The sequence below is a fragment of the Myotis lucifugus genome, unplaced genomic scaffold (genome assembly GCF_000147115.1).
Source record: "Myotis lucifugus unplaced genomic scaffold, Myoluc2.0 scaffold_419, whole genome shotgun sequence".
Lineage (NCBI taxonomy): Eukaryota > Metazoa > Chordata > Mammalia > Chiroptera > Vespertilionidae > Myotis > Myotis lucifugus.
The window spans coordinates 196,212-219,659 of record NW_005871467.1 but is presented as its reverse complement, the minus strand read 5'-3'; the positions used below and the strand labels follow the sequence as shown (position 1 = coordinate 219,659).

Genomic DNA, 23,448 nt, shown 5'->3' with positions numbered 1-23,448 from the left:
TCATGCCCCCCCTCGCCCACCACAATCCAGCCACCAGGCTTCCTTCGTTTTATGAATTCACCAAGTTTGTTTCTACCTTTGAGCTCTGCTGTGAGCTATTACCTCAGACTGGAATGCTCTTCTCTTGGTCTTTGCAAGGCAGCTCCTTGGTGTTATTCAAAGGCTCCTTAAATGCTCCTCCTCGGAGAGGCCACCTCTGACCACCCAATCTACAGACACCCGGACACTACCACATAAATCCATTTTTAATCCTCTATAGAGCTTACCATGTGCTGAAATTTCTCTTGATAATTTATCCTTTGTCTCAGCACCATGGATATATGAAGCTTACTGGAGTTGCTAGCCTCAGTATTCTCTTAATCGAAAATAATGCTTGATACAGGGTAGGGTCTCAGAAACACATGCTGCCTGCACGAATCCATGACCTGTACTCATAAAAACCAGATTCTGTGATGAAGCAGCCTGAGTTAGAAATATTTTGTTTTGAAGATATCAGACCCCTTGGAAGTTGTGCCAAGAACATTCAGACAGAGATACACAGCAGAACTGGTTCCCACTTAACTGAAGACAAAGCCAACAGTTTCAATGTTCTGGAAAGGTCCTAAATGTTTCTTGTATTTGAGAAGGACTTTCTGTCCTGTGTGTGAGCCAGGTACCCTTCCTCTTGTAACCTTTCGCTGCGGCTGGGATTGGTGGTCCCCTCTGCAGTGAGGACTGAGAAGACCGAGACGTGACCAGGGAGTGCGGCTCCACCCTAGAGGCGAAGTGTGTGTGGCTCCTCTTCTGCCCTTTGCTGCCTGTGTCAGTCAACATGCCTCCCTGCACAGGCCATCAATGACAGGAGAGATCATCACCCAGAATCCCAGGTCTCTCCAACAACGATACACACATTTAGAACTTGGAACATTTCATCTCTGATAAATCATTCATGTACCTTTATGTACCACTTCTAGATGACTTTAAAAAACCTGGGGATAATACACTTCAGTTCTCATATTATATTAAGAACAACAAATGCAGTTTATCTTTTACTAAGATTTCCCTGAATGTTTTAGAAAACCAAAGCCATTCAGAGAAACTGTAAGCCCTGAATGATGAAATCAGATGAGGAAAGTAATCTCTTAAAGAAGCACATTTATAATGACCTCCAATATTTAGAATGTACTAGTATATCACACACTAAACCCGCCCAATGTGTATAAATTAATCTATTGTATTGACTTTTTCCCCTTTTAAGAGGAAGTTATTTTGAGTTTTATTTTTCCTAATATACTACTTCAAGCTCTGAACAATTACACCCCCTCCCAACACACATGCATACACAAAAGCTGAGAAAAATCTCGTATCTCCCGAGGGGCTAATTAAAAAGGATTCTGATTTCTATAAGGAATGAATGAGATCTTTGTTAACCTACTTTAACAGGACTCTAAATGACCCTGGGTTTATCTTGCCCTAGTTTTCAAAATGTAACTGACCCAGAATAAACTAAGCTTATCCCCAAACTCCTGGCAAAAAAAAACAGAAGCGAGAATTCCCAGAAGCTAAAGCTGCATGTACAACTTAAGAAAAAAAAAATTTCCCTGAAAAAAGTATACTGTGCCGACACCACTGTTCAAAGAGCTCTGATTTTATTTTTTAACTGGAATATTTGTGAAATTATAAAGCTTTACAATATCAAGGCAAATAATCTTTCAAGAAAACACAGGCAAATACATTAATTGCTACTGTGATATCAGGAACTTTCTAAAAGCTTTTGTGTTGATATAGGACAGCATGGATAGCCAGTGAAGGACTACAACTTATTTTCTCTGGGTGAAATAATCTCCTAATTAGCCAAAAAGAGAAAAAAAAAAACCCCAGAGATTATTTGCTTTTATTCATAACTAGAAGCCCAATGCACAAAATTCGTGCAAAGGGCTCGGCCCCCCACCGCTGTGGCTTTGTCCGGAAGAGCATCCGGTCTAATTAGCATATTACGCTTTTATTATTATAGAAGATAACTAAGCAGTCTAAATTGGTGAGGGAAACCCAAATACTGCCTGCTAAAACAAGTCCTTTCCTTACTCTTCATTCATCATTTCCATCAAAATTCCAAACTTGAGAATTGGCTGCAAAAGAAGCCTTTTACTAAGCCTGATCCTCTTTCTCAGACTTTACATGGTTTCACTCACTCACTGTCCTAAGGCAAACAGTATTTCTCTCAGGGACACGATACTAATGCACCACTCAGCTCCCAAACATCACATGCACACCTCACTGCCCTGAGTTGAAAGAAATCTGTTTCCATTCTGACTAATTTTCCTGAACACTGAACAGTTCTTCGCATTTGGGCACTTTCTATATTTTTTTAAAATTGGAATGGCTACTAATTTATTCATTATACAGTTGTTTATTGAAAGCCTGACATCTGTCGAAAAGTTTATTGGCAATAAAGATACAGAAGTGTCCTGCTCAGGGACACTTGGAGGAACTCAGAAGGCCTATTAAAGCAGGTGCTGTTCAAACAAAAGCAAAAACTCAAGGTTAAGGAACAGTTACAGGGGGTTCAGCAAGAAGAAAAACTCCAGAAAGTTCTTACCAAAATGTTTTTTTTTAAGATTGAAAAGAACATATAACTCGCCTTGCAAATAATATGTTATATCGAGTACATTCTTATCCTTCACTCCCCCTAAAATTGGAATATAAAAATATATTTCAGTCATATTTTGATTTGGACATTGGATACCAAAATAAGGGATATGACCCTGAATAGTTAAAAAAACCAACGTGTTTCACACGAATGATTAGATTTGCATCCCAGGTCATTTTCTTGCTTTCACACAACATCCAAAGTACAGCCAGACTACGTGCTTCTTTGTTGTTGTTGTTAATCCTCACCCAAGGATATTTTTTCCATTGATTTTTAGAGAGAGTGGAAGGGAGGGATAGAGACAGAGAGAGAAACATCAATGTGAGAGAGAGATATCAATTGGTTGCCTCCCACATGCACCCCGACCAGGGCAGGCATGGAGCCTGCAACTGAGACACGTGCCCTTCACTGGAATTGAACCCAAGACCCTCAGTCCGCAGGCCAACACTCTAGTCACTGAGCCAAAACTGGCTAGGGCTGGTCTAGGTACTTCTTAAAAGTGCTCAACCTATTCTTTTTTGTGCCCTTAACATCCAGCCCACAGCACATGCTGAATAACTGAATAAAATTAGACACTACATTACATTATGATGCTTGTAATCTAACCCACTGAACACAAATAATTGCTAATGTTACTAAAAATAATATATAAATTGAAAGCTTCCCTTCAGATGGATGGTCATAAATAATGAATAAATTTAAATAGTGTAATAACCTAACCACAGAGACTCACATTTCACCACAGAGCCCTTCCAAGTAATGATATCCACCCAGAAGGCATAGGGGGGTTTTTTAATCTGTTAAAATATGTCATCTAGACGACAACGGCACTAAATAAAACATATGAGCATTGTTCGAAATGGCACAGCGACTGGGCTGAACGTAGCTCTACCCAGGTGTGTGCAGGCAGGCACCCTTCGCCAGCCTTCTGGCAGGACTGCCTGAAAGTGAACCCCCACGTGGAGGCAGAGGTAACAGGATCCACACTCCTTCCCAGGCTGTCTAACTAATGGTAACATTCAATACTTAGATGCTGTTTTTCTAAAGCACTGGCCTACCTCCGTTTCTAAAACAAACTAACTTGCTTCTGTTACGTAAATTTATTGTGTCCTTTAATGGCCAACAAATTTATGGCCAATATTTACCTGTTTAAAATAACTTAAATCCAGAATATATAACACGCCCCAAAAAGTTCAAAATTTCCATTGCACTCATTTAAAATATCACAAGATGAGTCAACCAATCAGTGAATATCACTTATTATTATGATCAATTATTTTTAATTTGACTGTCACATGGGTCCTCCACCTGCATCATGCCTTTATTCTTTCCATGACATAGGACATTCTTACGACTTTCTTGGTAAATAGTATCTTTTATCTACAACAATTTATCTTAAGCACATCAATATAAACTAATATTTAATGGCCTTATTATTTGATGCTAGTAAAAAGCTAAGTGAAAACACACTAAATAAAAAGACAGCTAATAATTTGGACATTATATATGCTACCACTATTATCCTAAGCACTTTTACTACTAAACCTTAGAACTGCTCTATCTTATTACCATATTCAATAGTTGCCAAGTCCTATGTGTCTTCCACCTTATGGTTTTATCATCTGTCCCATACTTTCATACTCACTGCTATAACTCTAATCCAGGGTAATATTGTCCCACATCCAGATATTTGCCCAGTTTTCATACTAGTTTCTCCAAATCCAATTTCTTAGCCTTTTCAAGTCTTACTTTAAGGTAAGTCTTACCTTAAAACTGGATTAATCTCCTTAACACACAACCTTGACCTCTAACCTGCATTATACTCTCATCCTCAAGACCCAATAGCTACCTACCACCTAAAAGCAAAATCCCCAAACTTCATGGGTTTGATTTCAATTCCCTTAAGGATTTTAATCTGAAAAATAATTCTGAAGGATTCCTATATTGGTCTCCCATTAAACTGATGGCAAACAAAGTCCCTTTCAACTTGAAAATTCTGTGATACTTATCCATCTTGTCCCCTTACTATTTTCATAATCATATCAATCCAATATTTCAAAGGATTGTTCCCTGAACATACCTTCCCCACCTGAAGACCTTAGGAGAAATGTTATTTCAGACAAAATGTGCATTTACTATTTTTCTTAGGAGAAGGAAGCACCTATTATTATGCCAGGTAAGAAATTCAATGGAAAGACTTAAAGAAATTCTATAATAGATACCTTGGTAAAGCAAATAACTTTTAAAGACAGCCAATCATTTTAATAGCTTGAACTTTCATATAGCAAATTTATTGAAAATATGGACCATCCAGCCCAGCTGGTGTAGCTCAGTGGTTGAGCGTCCCCCCCATGAACCAGAAGGTCACGGTTCGATTCCCGGTCAGGGCACATGCCCAGGTGGTAGGCTCGATCCCCAGGAGAAGGTGTGCAGGGGGCAGCTGATCAATGATTCTTTGGCATCATTGATGTTTCTATCCCTCTCTTCCTCTCCCTCCCTCTCTCTAAAGTCAATAAAAACAAACATATTTTAGAAAAATAAAATATGGACCACCCATAGTAGTACAAGTTATACTAAATTCTATTTGTACATTATCTGCTCAAATTCACAAACGCCATTTCTTTCTTTTCCCAACAACCCAACCATTTCAAGGCTATTCTCCTCACAAGACTGAGAGAACACAAATATCTTCCTACAAAATGGGCCCTCAAAAGTCCCTTCATGAAGACATTCTCCCAAGATCACACAAAAGATGAGCAAAAAGAAAGATGAAGTCACTTGTTTATTGTCTCGCTCTATGAATTTCAGCAAAGCACTTCCTGATTCCTTAGGCCTGATTCCCTGTAGGCCCTGCACACATGGGATATGTTTTCATAGCATATCAACGATGAATCACCACATTTCAATGCAGCATCTTAATCTTTTCTTGAGCATATTATTCTGAGTCAGGGTATGGCCATAATTATCTCACCTTAGATAAGTTTTGGCTAAAATAAAGTAGGCATTATATATTAAACAGGCCTGTATCTGCCTCTAAAAATATATTCTAAAATGAGGGGGGAAAAAACCAAACCTTTCTTATGAGCAGTGATCCTTAGCCTTTCACATTACCTAAAATCTCGGTTCTCATATTACTCCAAGGATCATTAAGCACATGTGAATTTTGTTAAATGCAACTCTGATTACACAGTACACAAAGCCAAATGCTTTTTATTTCTCCTTGAAAATTGAATTTATTGGGGTGACACTGGTTAATAAAATTACATAGGTTTCGGGTGCACAATTCTATAACATATCATTTGTATATTATATTGTATGTTCACCACCCCAAGTCAAGTCTGCTTCCATCATTATTTATCTCCACTTTACCCTCTTCCAGCTCCCCCACTCCTCTTTCCCCTCTGGTAATCACCATACTGTTGTCCGTGTCTATGAGTGGGGATGTGGTTTTCTTTTTTTTGCTTAATCCCTTCACCTTTTTCACCTAGAACCCCAACCTCCCTCTCCTTTAACAGCTGTCAGTCTGTTCTCTGTATCTGTCAGTGTGTCCCTATTTTATTTGTTTGTTATTTTTGTTCATTAGCTTTCATATATGAGTGAAATCATAGAGTATTTGTCTTTCTCTGACTGGCTTATTTCACTTAGCGTAATGCTCTCCAGGTCCATCCATGCTGTCACAAAAGATAAGATCTCCTTCTTTTGGGGGGTTGAAACGAATCATTATAAATCTGCTGATAACAATACAGAACTTCAGGAAATCTATTTGTTTCACAGTTAAGCTTTCATTCTATAGTCGTGAGAACTTTTTGATTGATATCCGAAAGGGTACCTGCCTAACGTGCCCAGCGTCAACTTCACCACATTATAGCATTAGCGCTCCACCTCTCCACCACAGAACAATGCACCCAGCACCATGGTCCCTGAAATACAACATGAAGGAAAATCCTTCACACTGGCAGTGAATGTACATCGCCTTTCCATTGCAAACATCCCATACTCATTTCCTATTGTAAAGCAGACTGTATAACTCTGTATAATTCAAAACACAGTATGAGCAACTACTCATTTCTTAGTAATTTGCTAATTATTTTGAACTACTTGAACCTGAGATCATTACTATTACTTGAAGATGCCCATCTACACTTTAACTATGAAAATTTGCTATGGATTAACTGGAAGAAGACTATTTGAGTGAATTTTCCAGAGAAAGTTGTTAGGGAAAATCCCTCTTTCAAATTGTTGTTTGAAATGTGTCAGAGGGGGTGTGGTGCAGTGGAAAGAAAACCAGCTCTGTTGCTCTCTAGCTGCGACTCCGGGAAAGTAATTCCATCTTCCTGAGCGACGGCTTCTTTCACTGTGCCTTAAAGATAAAAATATCCACCTCATGCTCTGGGTGGAGTGGCTCAGTTGGTTGTGCATTGTCCAGTGTACCAAAAGATCGCCAGTTCAATTCCCAAACACACATGCCTGGGTTGCAGGCTCAATCCCCAGTGGGGAGTGTGCAGGAGGCAGCCGATAGAGGTTGTGCTCTCATTGATGTTTCTCTTTCTCTCTCCCCTCTGCCTTCTTCTCTCTCTAAACATCAATTTACAATCTATATAAATAAAAGCCTAAGCAACTGTCCAACTGTTCAACCTTTCAACCAGTAGCTATGACCACCAGGGAACAGACACTCAACGCACAGGCATGGAAACATGGAACAGACTGATGAATCTCAGAAGGAAGCGGGGAGAGGGCAGGAAGAGATTAACCAAAGATCTTATATGCATACTAGAGGCCCAGTGCACAGATTTGTGCACCGGTGGGGTCCCTCGGCCTGGCCTGCGGGGATCGGTTGAAACCGGCAGTCCAACATCCCTGAGGGATCCCGGATTGTGAGAGGGCACCAGGCCTCTAGTTTTTTATTTTTAAATATCCACCTCGTAATGTGATTGTGCGGATCAAATGAGATACTGTATGTAAGAGTGCTAGAGCATATACACAGAAGTCTGGGAAGGCACTCTGCAGTGGGGAAGAAACACTAAATACACTAACCCTGTAAGTGCTATGGGAGAACAGAGGAGGCAGCGCAAATCTCAGTGGAAGAGAGAGTAAGGCCCAGGAGGAGGCTGACTCTGGCTGACTGTGGGATGGATAAGGGGTAGAGGAGGAATAGAAGAGGGACTTCTCCCAGTGGGAAGAGGAGGCAGAGGAGCTGCAGGGGGACAACCTGAACAAAAGCTCACCGGCAGGGGGAGTCTGGCCCCTTAGGGAGCTGTGGGGCAGGAGCAGTGACTGTGGGGTGAGGTAGGAGATGAGGGCAGAGAGAAAGGCAAGCACCAGAAGGATGCCTGGGAGCCACACCAAGAAGCCCAGGCTTTACCCCACATGTGATGGGAAGCCACTGAATAGAATGTCAAAGCAGAACAAAACAAAACGGTAAAAAACAGATTTCTCTTTTATGATTTTTTCCTCTCAACCATGCAGTTTCTACTCTAGGTATGTGCTCCTGGATAAGAAATCCTTGGAGGCAAAGATTTTGACTATAAATATATATTTAAAAATTATAACACTGTAAGTCCTAAAATAGGTCCTATGGGAGAACAGAGGAGGCAGCGCAAATCTCAGCGGTTTACTGAGCTCCTACTCTGAGCCGGGCACTGCCTAAGCCCTTTGCACGCATTATTGTTCATCTTCAAAACACAGTTGCAATATAGCCATTATCATCCCTATTTCAAGTATGAGGAAACTGACTCAAAACAGATAAAATCGCTTATGCAAGTGCAAAGAACTAGCAAGTGGCAGAGCCAGCATTAGAAATTAGATTTATCTATTTACTGATGCACTGCCTTCCTGATACAGTTTAGGTCCATGACTTACTACTTGCATGCCACTAAAACTGCAGAGAAAAACAAGAACATTGATTTTTTTTTTCCCGTTACATGAAAATTTGATTACAGCTACTTACAAATATTATATGACACTATAAAAAATGGACTTATTGAGAATTTTTTAAATTCTTACCTGAAGTACTACCTTTCACATATTATATGTTTCTTAGCCTATACAAATTACATGATAATTATTTTAAAGTCTGATGCATATAGGTATAGTCTATTGTAATAGCTATTGACTCCAAAGTCAAGAATCTAATCATTCAAACACACTTTTAATTAAAAAGAAAATAACAGAAAGTCATTTTGGGATCTTATCATAAATGTCTCAAATAAATTTAATGTACAGCAATGGGAATTGTAGTTAACAATACTGTATTGTATATTTGAAAGTTGCTAAGAGAGTAGATCTTAAAAGTTCTCATCACATGAAAAAAAGTTCTGTAACTGTCTGTGGCAATGTATATTAACTAGACTTACTGTGGTGATTATTTCACAATATATACAAATATCAAATCACTATATTGTACACCTGAAACTAATACAACATTATATGTCAATTATACCTCAATTAAAAATTAATAAATACCAATAGTAAATAAGTCAAAATCTATGCCTTCTAAGTAACATTCCAAGAGTGCTGCATAACACTAGTCATAACCTTAAAATTACGTTAAAACATATTGCTAGCCCTGACTGGTTTAGCTCAGTGGATAGAGCGTCGGCCTATGGACTAAAGGGTCCCAGGTTCAATTCCGGTCAAGGGCATGTACCTTGGTTGCGGGCACATCCCCAGTGGGGGGGGTGCAGGAGGCAGCTGATCGATGTTTCTCTCTCATCGATGTTTCTAGCTCTCTATCCCACTCCCTTCCTCTCTGTAGAAAATCAATAAAATATATATTTTTTTAAAAAACATATTGCTACATAAATATTTGCAAAAACTTACCAAAGCCTTATTTCTTCTACACTAGCTAACTACTCAGCTCACAGATTTGCTTTATCATCAAAGGTGGAAAGTCTAGCGGCTAATGAATTTTCAAAGTACAAAACAAATATTGCCAAGCTCCACAAGAAGCACTTAAGATTCACATGACTGAAACATCATCATTCACTTATATTACTACTATTCCTTTCTATTGGTGCAAAACAGGATGTACATTTAAAAGAAGCTATGCGCAGAGGGGTGGGGGATTGGGGGCTGAGTGAAAAAGGTGAAGGGATTGAGAGCTACAGATAGGTAGTTACAAAATAGTCAAGGGGATGTAAAGTACAGCATAGGGAATATAGTCAATAATACTGTAATAAATATGTGTGGTGTTAGGTGGGTACTGAAAATACCGGGGCAACACGATGTAAAGTATATGGTTGTCTAACTGCTATGCTGTACACCTGAAACTAATCATATAATAACAGTAAATGTAAACTGTAATTGAAAAAAAAATTGTTTTAAATAATGAATGAGTGGGTGAATAAATAAATAGATAAATAAAAGAGGCTATGTGCAAAGATGCAAAACAAGTGTAAACAATGCCAAGCAAACTGTGGTAACCATTTAATTTTTACTGCAAAGACAACAGAAAAACAGAAAGAAAGAATATTCATACACTCAGAGTGAGAAACTAAGATACCAAATTCCTTCCAAGTATTCCCTTACTTTCTAGAGAGCTGAGCTAGCAATAAAACATTTAGGTAGCATACTGAAAGGTTCTACAATTGGAAAAATACGTAAGAGAGGCAGAAAGCAATGTGATTTGTGGATAGATGAGGGAAAGTTTCCACAGCTGACACGGGGGTTGGGGGTGGGCAATTTTAATTACCTTGCAGTGAAATATGGAGATCATCGATGCCCCAGGAAACCTGCTCATCTTCGGTGGGAAGCACAGGACCGGAAGCCATCCTTCGACCCAATGGAGATTATAACATGTCCATCTCAGTGAAAGAAGTGAACTAGAAGTAAAAGGGGTACGTGCTCATTAGCAACTGCAGCTCTGCATTTCCCATAAACACGCATCAACAGAACAACAGAAACCAAAAACTGCCCTCCGAAAGAGGCAGTCTTCAGTGACCGTTTCCTTAGTTCATGAGGAACACAGTGGCTACGCCTTCTTTTCTGAATCATAATCAAGATTTTGCCCTGTGACCTATTCATGCTCTCTGGAGTTGCTGGCAGAACTCCAAAAGAGCCAAGCCAGCATTGTGGATTCTAAACTCGTGGTGAAAAGAAAAGCTACGCAGTTAAGTGCCATATCTGGTCTAGAGGAAGTCAAGTTTGACACAAACTGGTGTTTTAGGCATTTTTGTGTATTTTATTGTCAGCCTTCACCCTGCAAGAATTTTCTTTAAAACTTTCACTTCTTTTCTTCTCCATAAATGTTGCCATTTGCTGGAAACAGTAAGAGCTGACCCTGCATAGCTTACAAAGTGAAACTAAAAAAACTGTATCAAAAAGGATGTTTTGGTAGGTTATCTATTAGACTGAATTATTTTCCCAAGTGCTTGTCTTTCTACCCACACATGTCTTTCTTTTTTTTTTTTTTAATATATTTTATTGATTTTCCAAAGAGAGGAAGGGAGAGAGATAGAGAGTTAGAAACATCGATGAAAGAGAAACATCGACCAGCTGCCTCCTGCACATCCCCCACTGGGAATGTGGCCGCAACCCAGGTACATGCCCTTGACCGGAATCGAACCCGGGACCCTTCAGTCCGCAGGCCGACGCTCTATCCACTGAGCCAAACCGGCTTCGGCAACACATGTCTTTCTTTAGCCCCATTTTGACTCTTAAAGAATCCTTCCAGTAAAAGTGATTCTTACTCTGCAACTTTTTAATAGTATTGCTTCATATACGTTTTTGCCACTATTGGTGTCCTGGGGTCTAAGAATAAAACATTGACTTCTCCCATCCAGATGATGACTTTCCTATCAAAATAAAGTTAACCAAACATATAAAATGTATTAGAGAATGGAGGGATGGATAAATGTACAGATATGTGGTCAAGCAAACAGAGCAAAAACATTGATGGTAGAATCTACATGTTGAGTATATGGGTGCTCATTGTAAATTTTTTTTACTTTGTTATATATTAGAAATTCTTCATAATAAAAAGTTGGGGGGGGACTAGAAATATATAAACCTGAGGCCAACAGCTAGATACAATCATATTAAATATCCAATAGACCACTTTAAAAAAATGCAAATAAAAATCATTTAACAGTTAATGCTAGCCTGACTTCAAAAATCTTTTCAATCCTGTCTTCCCCACTGTTTAGTATCCTAAACCTTTTTACTATCTCTCCCAAAGATTTTTACCTACCAAATGAACTGTTTATTAATTAATAATTAATTGTTTTAGTCCCTGGGTTAAAATGAGTCAGAGCCCGCCGGAGGTAACAGTGTTACTGTACTGAGTTGACAGGATTCTATCCAAAATAAAAGCTGTTTGTTAGCTCGAGTGAGCCTGTGTGCAGCCTGAAGACTGATAAAGGCACAAATGTCCTCATCTTGGATGTACCGAGGCCCTCCACTCCCCCTTCCCACACCAAGGGCTTCTGAACGCAAAGTGAGACAAAGCACGTCTTCATCACGCCAGGAGGAAAACTGAACTCCAGAGTGAACTTCCTGTGGGCACCCGCTATTCCACACCAGGGCTAATTACCAGTGAACAAAAAAGGATAATAAAAACAGTGGCAAACTTTCATAGCACGTACTATATACAGGCACTGTTCTAAGCACTTTGCGAATAGAATCTCATTTAACCATTATAATAACTCTACGAGGTAGTTAAGAACGGTAATTATCCCCAGATATGAAAACACAAAACGGAGAGGCACAATGTCACACTCAGTTGTCTAAGGACACAGAGCCAGTCAGTGATGAGCTCACATTGGAACCCAGGCGGTTTTGGTTTAAGACTTGTGTTTTTTACTCATTTGTCCTTCATTTACTCAACAAGCATTTTACAGGTGCTGGACCCTGCTTTCAAGGAATTCAGTCTTCTGCGAATGACAAATGGATGGAAGAGTGAAATCCTCTCAGAAATGTATGTAGAAGTTGCTATGGAAGCAAAGGAGGAGTGCCCATCACTTGATGCTGGACATAGATGTGACTGTCAGGAGTATACTTATTGTAAATCAGCATTTCACCCCAAATAGTCCCATTAGCATTATTCAGATACCTTGAATTTAATAAAAATATCCCTAAAAGCCACTCACTGCCATTCAGTATTCATCAAAGACAAGGCAGCAAATGTATTTCTATTAAAAATAAAAACAGAACAATAAACAAAGTGATAACCAGAGAATCAAGAAATATTCCTGTGCAAGACTGGTATGTGAGATTCACTATATTATATATTAAAGTAGAAAAAAAAAGTTTAGACCTTAAAACTATTTGAGAGTTTTCCGTTTTTAACAATGAAAATTTATTAGCAAACAAGTGAACAAATATAATAATTTTTTATTTACTATAGAATATCCTAGGGATTCTAAAAAAATGTCCATCAAATGTCCTTCAAACCAAACTTTGAAGACTGAATCAACAATTGGAAGTGTTAGATTATTGACTGTCTTGGTACAATTATTTATGGTACAATTATTTATCAAAACGCACTACAGAAGGCAATTTATGACGACACAACTGTTCTGGGGGAGTAATCTCTAGAGAGGAATCTGCTTACCAAGTAGGGCCCATGCAAAACTGAAACAGAGGAGAGAAGAAAGAGGTCGGAGAGATTTCCCTAGGATCTGAATTGAGAAGCTAGGAAGAGTATGAAAACAGAAGGCAGAAAGAGGGCTTGGCCAAAACCAAAAGGTTTATCAACCAAAATCTCTGAGGGCCATCCTACCATTTGCATTCCGAGCACAAGAGCTGCTTTCTCAGGTACAATCACAGCACAGAAGAGCCCCACGTCACAGCTTTATTTTTCCTTTTCAAATAAAAGTTACAAATGATATTTATTTTAGAACGCAAATAAACGAGACTATGCTTAAAAGTGAGTAACAGACCATCTTCAGGCACATAACCAAAGACTGGGTAAAGAATTAATGAAGCGGCATTAAAGATTCTAAGATCAAGTGGAATCACGGGGAATTACGCTTTTAAAATCCATGTAAGCTAATGTACACGTGTTTACAAACGGCATAAGCTATTTTGAAAGGACAGTGGTTTGCTTATGCAATACATCTTAATACGCCTCTGGTATCTCTAAAACCTCAAAACACTAGAGAATTTCCCCTTTTTAGAGAAATCTTGGCATTTACTTTGAATTATTATGATTAGAATTTTTCAACTCAAAATGAGATTACTTCTAGTGAATGGAATTATGGGTGGTTTTCATTCATTTTGCTTATCTACATTTTAAATTTTTCAGATGGATGCATATTTCTGCTGTAATAAAAATGTTTTTGCTTTTATTTAATACAGTGACAGCAAATTGGAGACTAAGGTATTATTTGGGTTCAGGGTCAGTTCTCCAATCCATATGCTATGGAACCCATTATATCTGTATCTTCATAAGAAGAAAAATACTCTCTTGACCAAATAAAATATTAGAAAAATTCCGAGTTTGTCAAAAATTTCTGGTAAAGACTCCTAGAAGTCATTGGTAGCGCATCAAGTCTCTTTTTTCTCATTATCATACAGTTTGCTAATAAGCCCTACCAGTCTAATAACACTGGAAAAATCACTGTGGCAACAGAGAGAAAGGGACATCTATCTTATCTTCAAAGGCTGATCAGAAGGAGTAGCATCGCGGGATACAGTGAGTACATGCAGGTTATTCTTGAACAGAGTGATTTAAATGGTAGCTTTCCCCCTGGGGGCCTCCCTCATTCTTTTTTCCCCTACAGTTCCGCGGCACCGTGTTATTTATGGTCCACCCAGGACATCTGAAGGACCGCCCTTCTGTCAGTTGAGTTATAGAGATACTCCTAGCAACGGACAATTATTAACATTGATCTGCTTACAAGCTCACAGAAGAAAGTCGGTGCCACATGTACAATAAGTTTCTTCATCGTTTTCCCATTAACTTTTCCTAACTCTGTTATTACTTCTTTTTCATCGTCATTTAACCAGAAGCAATGGGTACACATTCCCAGACCGGTTGGTTTTTAAAGTCTACTCTATTGTCTCCTTCCGGGCGCTTTATTTCTCTAACGACCACCACAAAATGCCAGAACAATCAATCCTATCTATTCCCTACACGTTGGAAAACAAACATGTAGCAATTCTCTGGCTCTAAACCCGCTGTGCTTGCTTCCTCACAACGAAGCAGTGTCACTCACCAGCCAATACCAACCGTGCCGCTCAGCCACCCACTCCAACCTTGATAAAGGCATTCTGAGTGAATGTAGCCACTTCCCTCAAAGCGCCTTCCGTTGGCCTTGACTGAGTCCCAAATGTTCTGAGCTGCAGTGTCCACTGCTGTAGAATGGGAATAACACTTACAGGGTGGTGGTTGGAATTCAACAAAAAAGCACATGAAGGCGGAGGTGGGTGGGTGGAGAGAGATTAACCAAAGAATTTATATGCATATATGCATAACCCATGGACACAGACAATAGTGTGGAAAGGCCTGGGGTGGGGGGAGATAGGTGTGGAGGTGGTCAATGGGGGAAAAAGGGGGATCATCTTTAATATTTTCAACAACAAAGATAAATTTTTTTTAAAAGCACATGAAACTAAAAAAAACTGTGGTAACAACTAACATTTATTGAGCACTTACTCTGGGCGAGGTGTTACAGTATATAAGTGGCATTTATTATCATCTAGGAAATAATTTATCAGGATTACCTATCCTATTTCTTCATCGGCAGTAAAACTGAAAGCTCGCCACAATTCTAGAATGAAGAGTAAAAAAACTTACGGATGAAAACTTCCAATGCTACAAAATCGGATGTTAAATCAGCGCAGGTCTAGAAAGCTTGTATTCGGGAAGTAATTATTTTTAATTTCCATCAGCACATTTTAACCTAGAAATTCTGCCCTTGCTCCACAATCAAATTTTCTACGGTTCACAATTCTTCGTTACCACCATGTCACCAGTCTCCTAAAAAGGAGGGGTCCTCTCACAATCCAGGACCCCTCGGGATCCCAGGGATTGGGCCTAAACCAGCAGTCGGACATCCCCCGAGGTATGTAGCAGTGCACCAAGTGGCAGGTGGCCAGGAAGGAGCCTGAGCCAGCACCGCTCATGCTCATCCCAGCCCACTGCACCTGCTGTCGCCTCTTGGTAATGCTGCTGGGGAGTGGGGAGAGGCTCCCACCGCCGCAGCTGCGCTCGCCAGCTATGAGCCTGGCTTCTGGCTGAGCAGCACTCCCTCTATGGGAGCACACTGACCACCAGGGGGCAGCTCCTGCATTGAGCATCTGCCCTCTGGTGGTCAGTGCATGACATAGCAACTGGTCGACCGGTCATTCGGTCATAACAGTCACTTAGGCTTTTATATATATATTGGAGGCCTGTTGCACGAAATTCATGCACGGGTGGGTCCTTAGGCCTGGCCAGTGCGGCTGCTGGTTGGGGCCTTCCTGCCAGCTACTGGCTGCCGGCCGGGGCCTTTGTGCCAGCTGCCAACTGCCAGCCGGGGCCTGCCAGATGGGGAAGGGACCAGGGGAGGTTGGCTGGCCATGGGAGGTTGGCTGTGGGAGCACGCTGACCACCAGGGGGTAGCTCCTGCATTGAGCATCTGCCCCCTGGGGGTCAGTGCACATCATAGCGACTGGTCATTCCAGTCATTCCAGTCATTCCGGTCATCCTGGCTGTTCCGATGGTTCTGGTGTTCCGGTCACTTAGGCTTTTATATATATAGATAGATATTTTTAAGTTTTTGTTCTGCATGCTGCTAACATATTTCACTATCTTTTTCTTTACTCATTAGATTTTTAATAATCTCAAAGCAAAAACTCATATTCTATTGGACAGAATTAATTTTAAAAAGCCCTCATGAAATCAGACTTAGTGTCATTTATAAACATCCACGGCCACACACAAGCTCAAATGGAGAGCAAAATGCAACGAAATACCTCAGCAGGAACAAAGGCTTCAAGATTGTAGCCACAGACCTCCTGAGCAAGCAGTACAGCTTATTTCCTCCAAAAGGCAAGTCAGATTCATCCTCAGTGATGCAAACAACATACCACTACACAGAAACTCGGTGTGAATTCGCAATTCCACAGGAATCCGAACGTTTCCAAGGCAATTTTCCCTTTTAGGGTCATAAAGACTACAGACTTAGCAGAAGTGAAACAGGTAGCCATGTCCGAGTTTTGAGCAGAGGGGAGATATAATTTGACTTATGTTTCAAAATGATCACCCTCAAAATGAGGTGAGACAAGGAATAATGGGACAAGGAATGAAGCAAGGAGACTAGTTAAGAGGATATTACAGAATAATGGACATGGAGCTGGATAATCAATAAATGAGAAAGCAGGTATGGTAAAATATTAAAGCTGGAATCTAGGTGTTAAGAACATGAGTACTTGTGTAACATTATTTCAACCCTGTTGAATAATTGAGAATTTTCATAGTAAAATGCTGGGAGGAAAAAGTTCTTACAGAAATCTAGACGATGATGACAGGGACTAGGGCTGCATGAGCAGAAGTAGTGAACACTGGTCCGATTCTGAAAACATTCTAAAGATGGTGCCAACAGGTTTCCTGACTGGATACAGCAAACTGTACATTTAAAAATGGTTACATTGGTAAATTTTGTTATGTATATTTTACCACTATTGTTTAAAACTAGATATAAAATTATTTTCAACCCATAATCTATATCCAGCTAAAGTATTAGTCAAATGTTAGGGCAGAATAAAAGTCATTTCCTGACATACAAGGCTTCAAAAGAGTTATGTCCTATGCACTCGCTCTTAGAAAGCTACTGGAAGAGTTACCCCCCAAAAATAAGGAAGTAAAATGAGAAAGAGGAAAGAAAACAGAAAACTAGCCCAGCCAGTGTGGCTTAGTGGTTGAGCGTTGACCTATGAACCAGGAGGTCACAGTTCAATTCCTGGTCAGGGCACATGCCTGACTTGCGGGCTCAACCCCTAGTGCGGGGCGTGCAGGAGGCAGTCGATTAATGATTCCCTCTCATCATTGATGTTTCTGTCTCTCTCTCCTTCTTCCTTCCTCTCTGAAATCAATAAAAATATTTTTTTAAAAAAAGGAAGAAAATAGAAAACTAAATTAAATATGAGAAAAACAGAGACTGGATATTGAACCCAGGAGAATTTTTTAAAAAATTCCCCGGATGGGCCCTAACCAGTTTGGCTCAGTGGCTAGAGCGTCGGCCTGTGGACTGAAGGGTCCCAGGTTCGATTCCGGTCAAGGGCATGTACCTTGGTTGCGGGCACATCCCCAGTAGGGGGTGTGCAGGAAGCAGCTGATGGATGTTTCTAACTCTCTATTCCTCTCCCTTCCTCTCTGTAAAAAATCAATAAAATATATTAAAAACAGTTTGGCTCAGTGGATAGAGCGTCGGCCTGCGGACTGAAAGGTCCCAGGTTAGATTCCGGGCAAGGGCATGTACCTTGGTTGCAGGCACATCCCCAGTAGGAGGTGTGCAGGAGGCAGCTGATCGATGTTTCTCTCCCATCAATATTTCTAACTCTCTATCCCTCTCCCTTCCTCTCTGTAAAAAAATCAATAAAATATATTAAAAAAATAAAATAAAAACAATAAGTAATGTAGAAATAAGGCTTTAAAAAAAAAATTCCCCGGATGGCAGCCATGCAGCAGATCAGAGCAGGAAAAAATCGGGCTGTGGGAGAGACGTCCAGGGTAGGAGCTGGAGACTGGATGAAGTGCAAAGAAAGGCTGTGAAGACAGGAAGGAGTGAAGATACAGAATAAGGGCACACACAGACTGACGTCCCGGTGAACTTTAAGAACCGTTACAACACCCAGCTGGCTCAGTGGCTGAGCATCGACCTATGAACCAGGTCACGGTTCAATTCCCAGCAGGGCACATGCTCAATTCCCAGTGTGGGGCATGCAGGAGGCAGCCTATCAGTGATTCTCTCTCATCATTGATGTTTCTATCTCTCTCTCCCTCTCCCTTCCTCTATGAAATCAATAAAAATATTTTTTTAAAAAAACAGTACAGTGCCCTTCTTCCACTGCAAACACAGCTGATTATCACAGCCAGTCGGCCTGGAGGTCAAATCCCTCTAGTATTAACTATAACAATCAAGGCTTAACTACAACAAGACTGCGCACAAAGACCACTAGGGGGTGTACCAAGAAAGCGTAAAAAAATGCGGAGACAAAGAAACAGGACAAAACTATCAAGGGAGGATATTGAGTTCAGAACCACACTTTTGAGGTCTCTCAAGAGGCTTCTAGAGTCTGTCGATAAACTTGATGAGATGTACAGGAAATCTAATGAGACCCTCGATGGTGTGATAAAGGACCATCTAGAAAGTAAGCATACACTGACTGAAATAAAGAATATTATACAGACTCCCAACAGCAGACCAGAGGAGCGCAAGAATCAAGTCAAAGATTTGAAATGCGAAGAAGCGAGAAACACCCAACCGGAAAAGCAAAATGAAAAAAGAACCCAAAAATACGAAGATAGTATAAGGAGCCTCTGGGACAGCTTCAAACGTACCAACATCAGAATTATAGGGGTACCAGAAGATGAGAGAGAGCAAGATATTGAAAACCTATTTGAAGAAATAAGGACAGAAAACTTCCCCCACCTGGTGAAAGAAATAGACTTACAGGTCCAGGAAGCGCATAGAACCCCAAACAAAAGGAATCCAAAGAGGACCACACCAAGACACATCATAATTAAAATGCCAAGAGCAAAAGACAAAGAGAGAATCTTAAAAGCAGCAAGAGAAAGAAACTCAGTTACCTACAAGGGAATACCCATACGACTGTTAGCTGATTTCTCAACAGAAACTTTGCAGGCCAGAAGGGAGTGGCAAGAAATATTCAAAGTGATGAATACCAAGAACCTACAACCAAGATTACTTTATCCAGCAAAGCTATCATTCAGAATTGAAGGTCAGATAAAGAGCTTCACAGATAAGGAAAAGCTAAAGGAGTTCATCACCACCAAACCAGTATTATATGAAATGCTGAAAGGTATCCTTTAAGAAGAGGAAGAAGAAGAAAAAGGTAAAGATACAAATTATGAACAACAAATATGCATCTATCAACAAATGAATCTAAGAATCAAGTGAATAAATAACCTGATGTACAGAATGAACTGGTGATTATAATAGAATCAGGGACATAGAAAGGGAATGGACTGACTATTCTTGGGGGGAAAAGGGGTGTGGGAGATGCGGGAAGAGACTGGACAAAAATCGTGCACCTATGGATGAGGACAGTGGGTGGGGAGTGAGGGCGGAGGGTGGGGTGGGAGCTGGAAGGAGGGGAGTTATGGAGGGAAAAAAGAGGAACAAATGTAATAATCTGAACAATAAAGATTTAATAAAAAAAATAAAAATAAAAAATAAAAAAACAGTACAGTGAGAATAGGAATTAAGCTAGAAGAAGGGTATTTTGATCAGTGATTTTGAAGATGGCGCAGCGCCCAGTAAGACAAAGTTCCACATGGGGTCTGAGAAACTTTTAAAAAATGTTTACCTCCATTCATTCCATAAAGAATCTGTGGTCTGCAAAACACACTGTCCTTCTGAGTGGAAAACGCTGAGAAATTTGCGAGAGAATTTAGGGAGATCTCATTAGATAACCTCATTTTTTCTCAGGAAAATAAAAAGTGAGGTCATCTCTTGGGAGCAGGGGGAGCTAGGATATGGTAGGACCCTTAAGAAATTAACGGTGATTGGAACGGTAAGAACCTGAACCAACCACCTAGAAAGACATACAGGGAGGGGAGGCAGTGAAGGCACACCGAGGCCTGTCAGCACTGGCGACAAAGGGACCCAGACAGCATCTTGGGTGCCAGGTTCTCCCAGGAGGCCTCGGCATCCAAAGGATGCTCAGGTAGGATCAGCAGCTGTTGGTGAGCTGATAGCATTCTGCCAACTTTAAAAATGCCCTAAAATTGCACATGAATACAAGGAGACATGTTTAAGAATGTTCACACCAGTACTGTTTATAACAGAAAAAAAGTGGAAATATTCTAATCCCTTTGGCAAAAGAAAGGATAAGCTGTGGGTGGTTGACTCATACAAGGAAAGCCTATTCCACAGCTAAAATGAATGAATAACTAGTAACAGCAAAGTTACATATCAAAACTATAAGATGGGGGGTGGGCAGGTAGTGCAAAAGTACTGACATACTATGACATTATTTAAGTGCTTTACGATAATTTTAAACTCAAACATGCATATGTGGCAAACACACACACACACACACACACACACACACACAACAGAAATGCGCTCAGGAATGAAGCCCACCAAGTTCAGAGGGATTGAGACTTCAGCTCAATAGTAAATGTTTTCTTTCTTCTAAGAATTTAACATCTAAGTAGGAAGTACATTGCAGATGTTTAAAATATTCATTTTTAACATTTTAAAACTGTAACAGAATTCTACTTCAGTCAGAGGAAAGAGATGGAATGGCTGAAAGAGCCCCAGGCTCAGTCAGGAGAACTGGCTTTGGTCCCAGCGCCCCCACTGACCAACCCCACAGCCTTGGATAATCATCAGCTTCACCAAGGTCTTATTTCTTCATCTGTGAAACGGGGATAATGATTTCGTCTCAGCCAACGAGTAGACTTTCAGGTTCCTGGCAAAGCATCTAACTCTTCCGCACATTTAAAAACATTGGATCACAAGAAATAATATTCACGGAGAAATGCCTGAAGACTGAGTCCATCCGTTCCTGGATGTTGCCTTTAGATCCTGTCCAGCCATCGGGGAGCTGTGAACCTGAACTGCACTGCTTTATGCCCTCAGAAAACGTCTTTTATTAAAATAATCCCGTCAGCCTCACCGAGCAGGTTATTCTAGGAAGCAGTCTACCAAGTACTTCTTCCAGGGAGTTCAGGACAGTCCACAAGCCACAGGGCTCCTTCGATGAGCACACACTGTGGAAATTTTGTCTCAGCACCAAGAAAAACGGTGATCCTGAGCATTTCTTCTTTTCACCTAATGACCATGTTATTTTTATAAACCGAGTTCCCCTCTCGTTTTTGGCTGGATGATGGCCCAGCTCTAGCAACTACAAATGACTTTATAGGAAACAAGTTGCTTTCTAGTGGCTTTATTCTTCTAACCTTATTTTTTCTTCACTGCAATGTCTTCATCTATTTTTTTAAATGTTTTATTGATTTTTAGAGAGAGAGGAAGGGAGAGGGATAGAGAGACAGAAACTTCAATGAGAGCGAAATAGCATGGATCGGCTGCCTCCTGCATGCCCCTCACTGGGGACCAAGCCAGCAACCAGGGCATGTGCCCTGACTGGGAATCGAACCATGATTTCTTGGTTCATGGGTCAATGCTCAACCACTGAGCCACACCGGCTGGGCCTCATGTATTTTTTTATTCTATTGAATTCTATGTTTCTCTGTAAACTACTTCAAACTTCCTCTGGAATATGGGAAGGTGCAAATAAGTGAATTAAATTAACTCAGGCTTTCTGTGTGGACAAGATGAGATAACATGCAGCATGTTGAAAATTACAAGATGAGATACAGGTGCAAATTGCTCATTGGTGAAAAAGAAAATTTACTCTTGGAAAATGAGAGTTGATGTACTTTCAGTAAATGAGGTTTTTAAAAATAGTTCTCAATGCCAAGTCACCTGAAGACATCTAGATTCCAGTTCTAAGCTCCAGGGAGAGACCTAATTTGTACACTGCATGAGGAGGCTCCCCTAAAACATGAAGAATAACTTTAGCGCTAGCTGGTTTGGCTCAGTGGATAGAGCTTCGGCCTGCGTACTGAAAGGTCCCAGGTTCAATTCCAGTCAAGGGCACATGCCCGGGTTGCGGGTTCCATCCCCAGTAGGGGGCGTGCAGGAGGCAGCCAATCAATGATTCTCTCATCATTGATGTTTCTCTCTCTCTCTCCCTTCCTCTCTGAAATCAATAAAAATATATATGTTTTTTAAAGTAATTAAGAAAAAAGAATAACTTTACAACCAACTCCATCACGTCCGCCAGCTTCTGTTTGCCCCTGTCCCATCTTCTAGTACTAAGTGCGTGTCACCTGTAATCCACTTCCCAGGGGGACCTTGCAGCCATGGGGTCTTGCCACGAAGGAGTGGATTAGCAATGCCTCTACTGGGGTGTGGAACAGCGAGAGGGAGGGTGAGGAGGTACTGACAAGCATAATAAATCTCCTGATTATTATTCAGTGATTGAGCATGGACCTATGAACCAGGAGGTCATGGTTAGATACCCGGTCAGGGCACATGCCCAGGCTGCAGGCTGGATCCCCAGTGTGGAGTGTGCAGGAGGCAGTCAATCAATGATTCTCTCTCATACTAATGTTTCTCTCTCCCTTTCCCTTCCTCTCTGAAATCAATAAAAATATGTATATTTTTTAAATACATTCTTGCCCTAGCCAGTGGATAAAGCATCGGCCTATGGACCAAAGGGTCCCGGGTTCGATTCTGGTCCAGGGCATGTACCTCGGTTTCAGGCTCCTCCCCAGCCCAGGCCCTGGTCAGGGCTCGTGCAGGAGGCAACCAATCGATGTGTTTCTCTTACATCGATATTTCTCTCTGTCTTTCCCTCTCTCTTCCACTCTCTCTAAAAATCAATGGGAAAATACCAAGTGAGGATTAAAAAAAAGAAGAAAAAAAATACATTCCTAAGAATTCTTTGCACTCAAGAATATAAATTGGGGGGGGGGGGGCAAGCTAGAAGGAGTCAATGGGGAGGAAGGGGGCCATCTGAAACACTTTCAACAATAACGATTTAAGAATAAAAAATTAAGAAGATTATACATTTTAATGATTAGACAACTCGTGAATATATTCTGACTCTGCCTCTTCCCTGTGTCCCCATCCCTTGCCCCT

The 23,448-nt window shown here is 40.6% G+C and overlaps 1 protein-coding gene across 1 annotated transcript in view; it reads right to left on the bottom strand.

Moving 5' to 3' along the window:
• Positions 1 to 10,513, bottom strand: part of SYNE2 (spectrin repeat containing nuclear envelope protein 2) — a 254,062-nt gene extending 243,549 nt beyond the window's left edge. Inside the window, 1 exon segment of the mRNA XM_023743920.1 lies at positions 10,320 to 10,513. Coding sequence (XP_023599688.1) covers positions 10,320 to 10,398 — 79 coding nt within the window. The 5' untranslated portion in view covers positions 10,399 to 10,513.
• Positions 10,514 to 23,448: the final 12,935 nt, after the last annotated feature.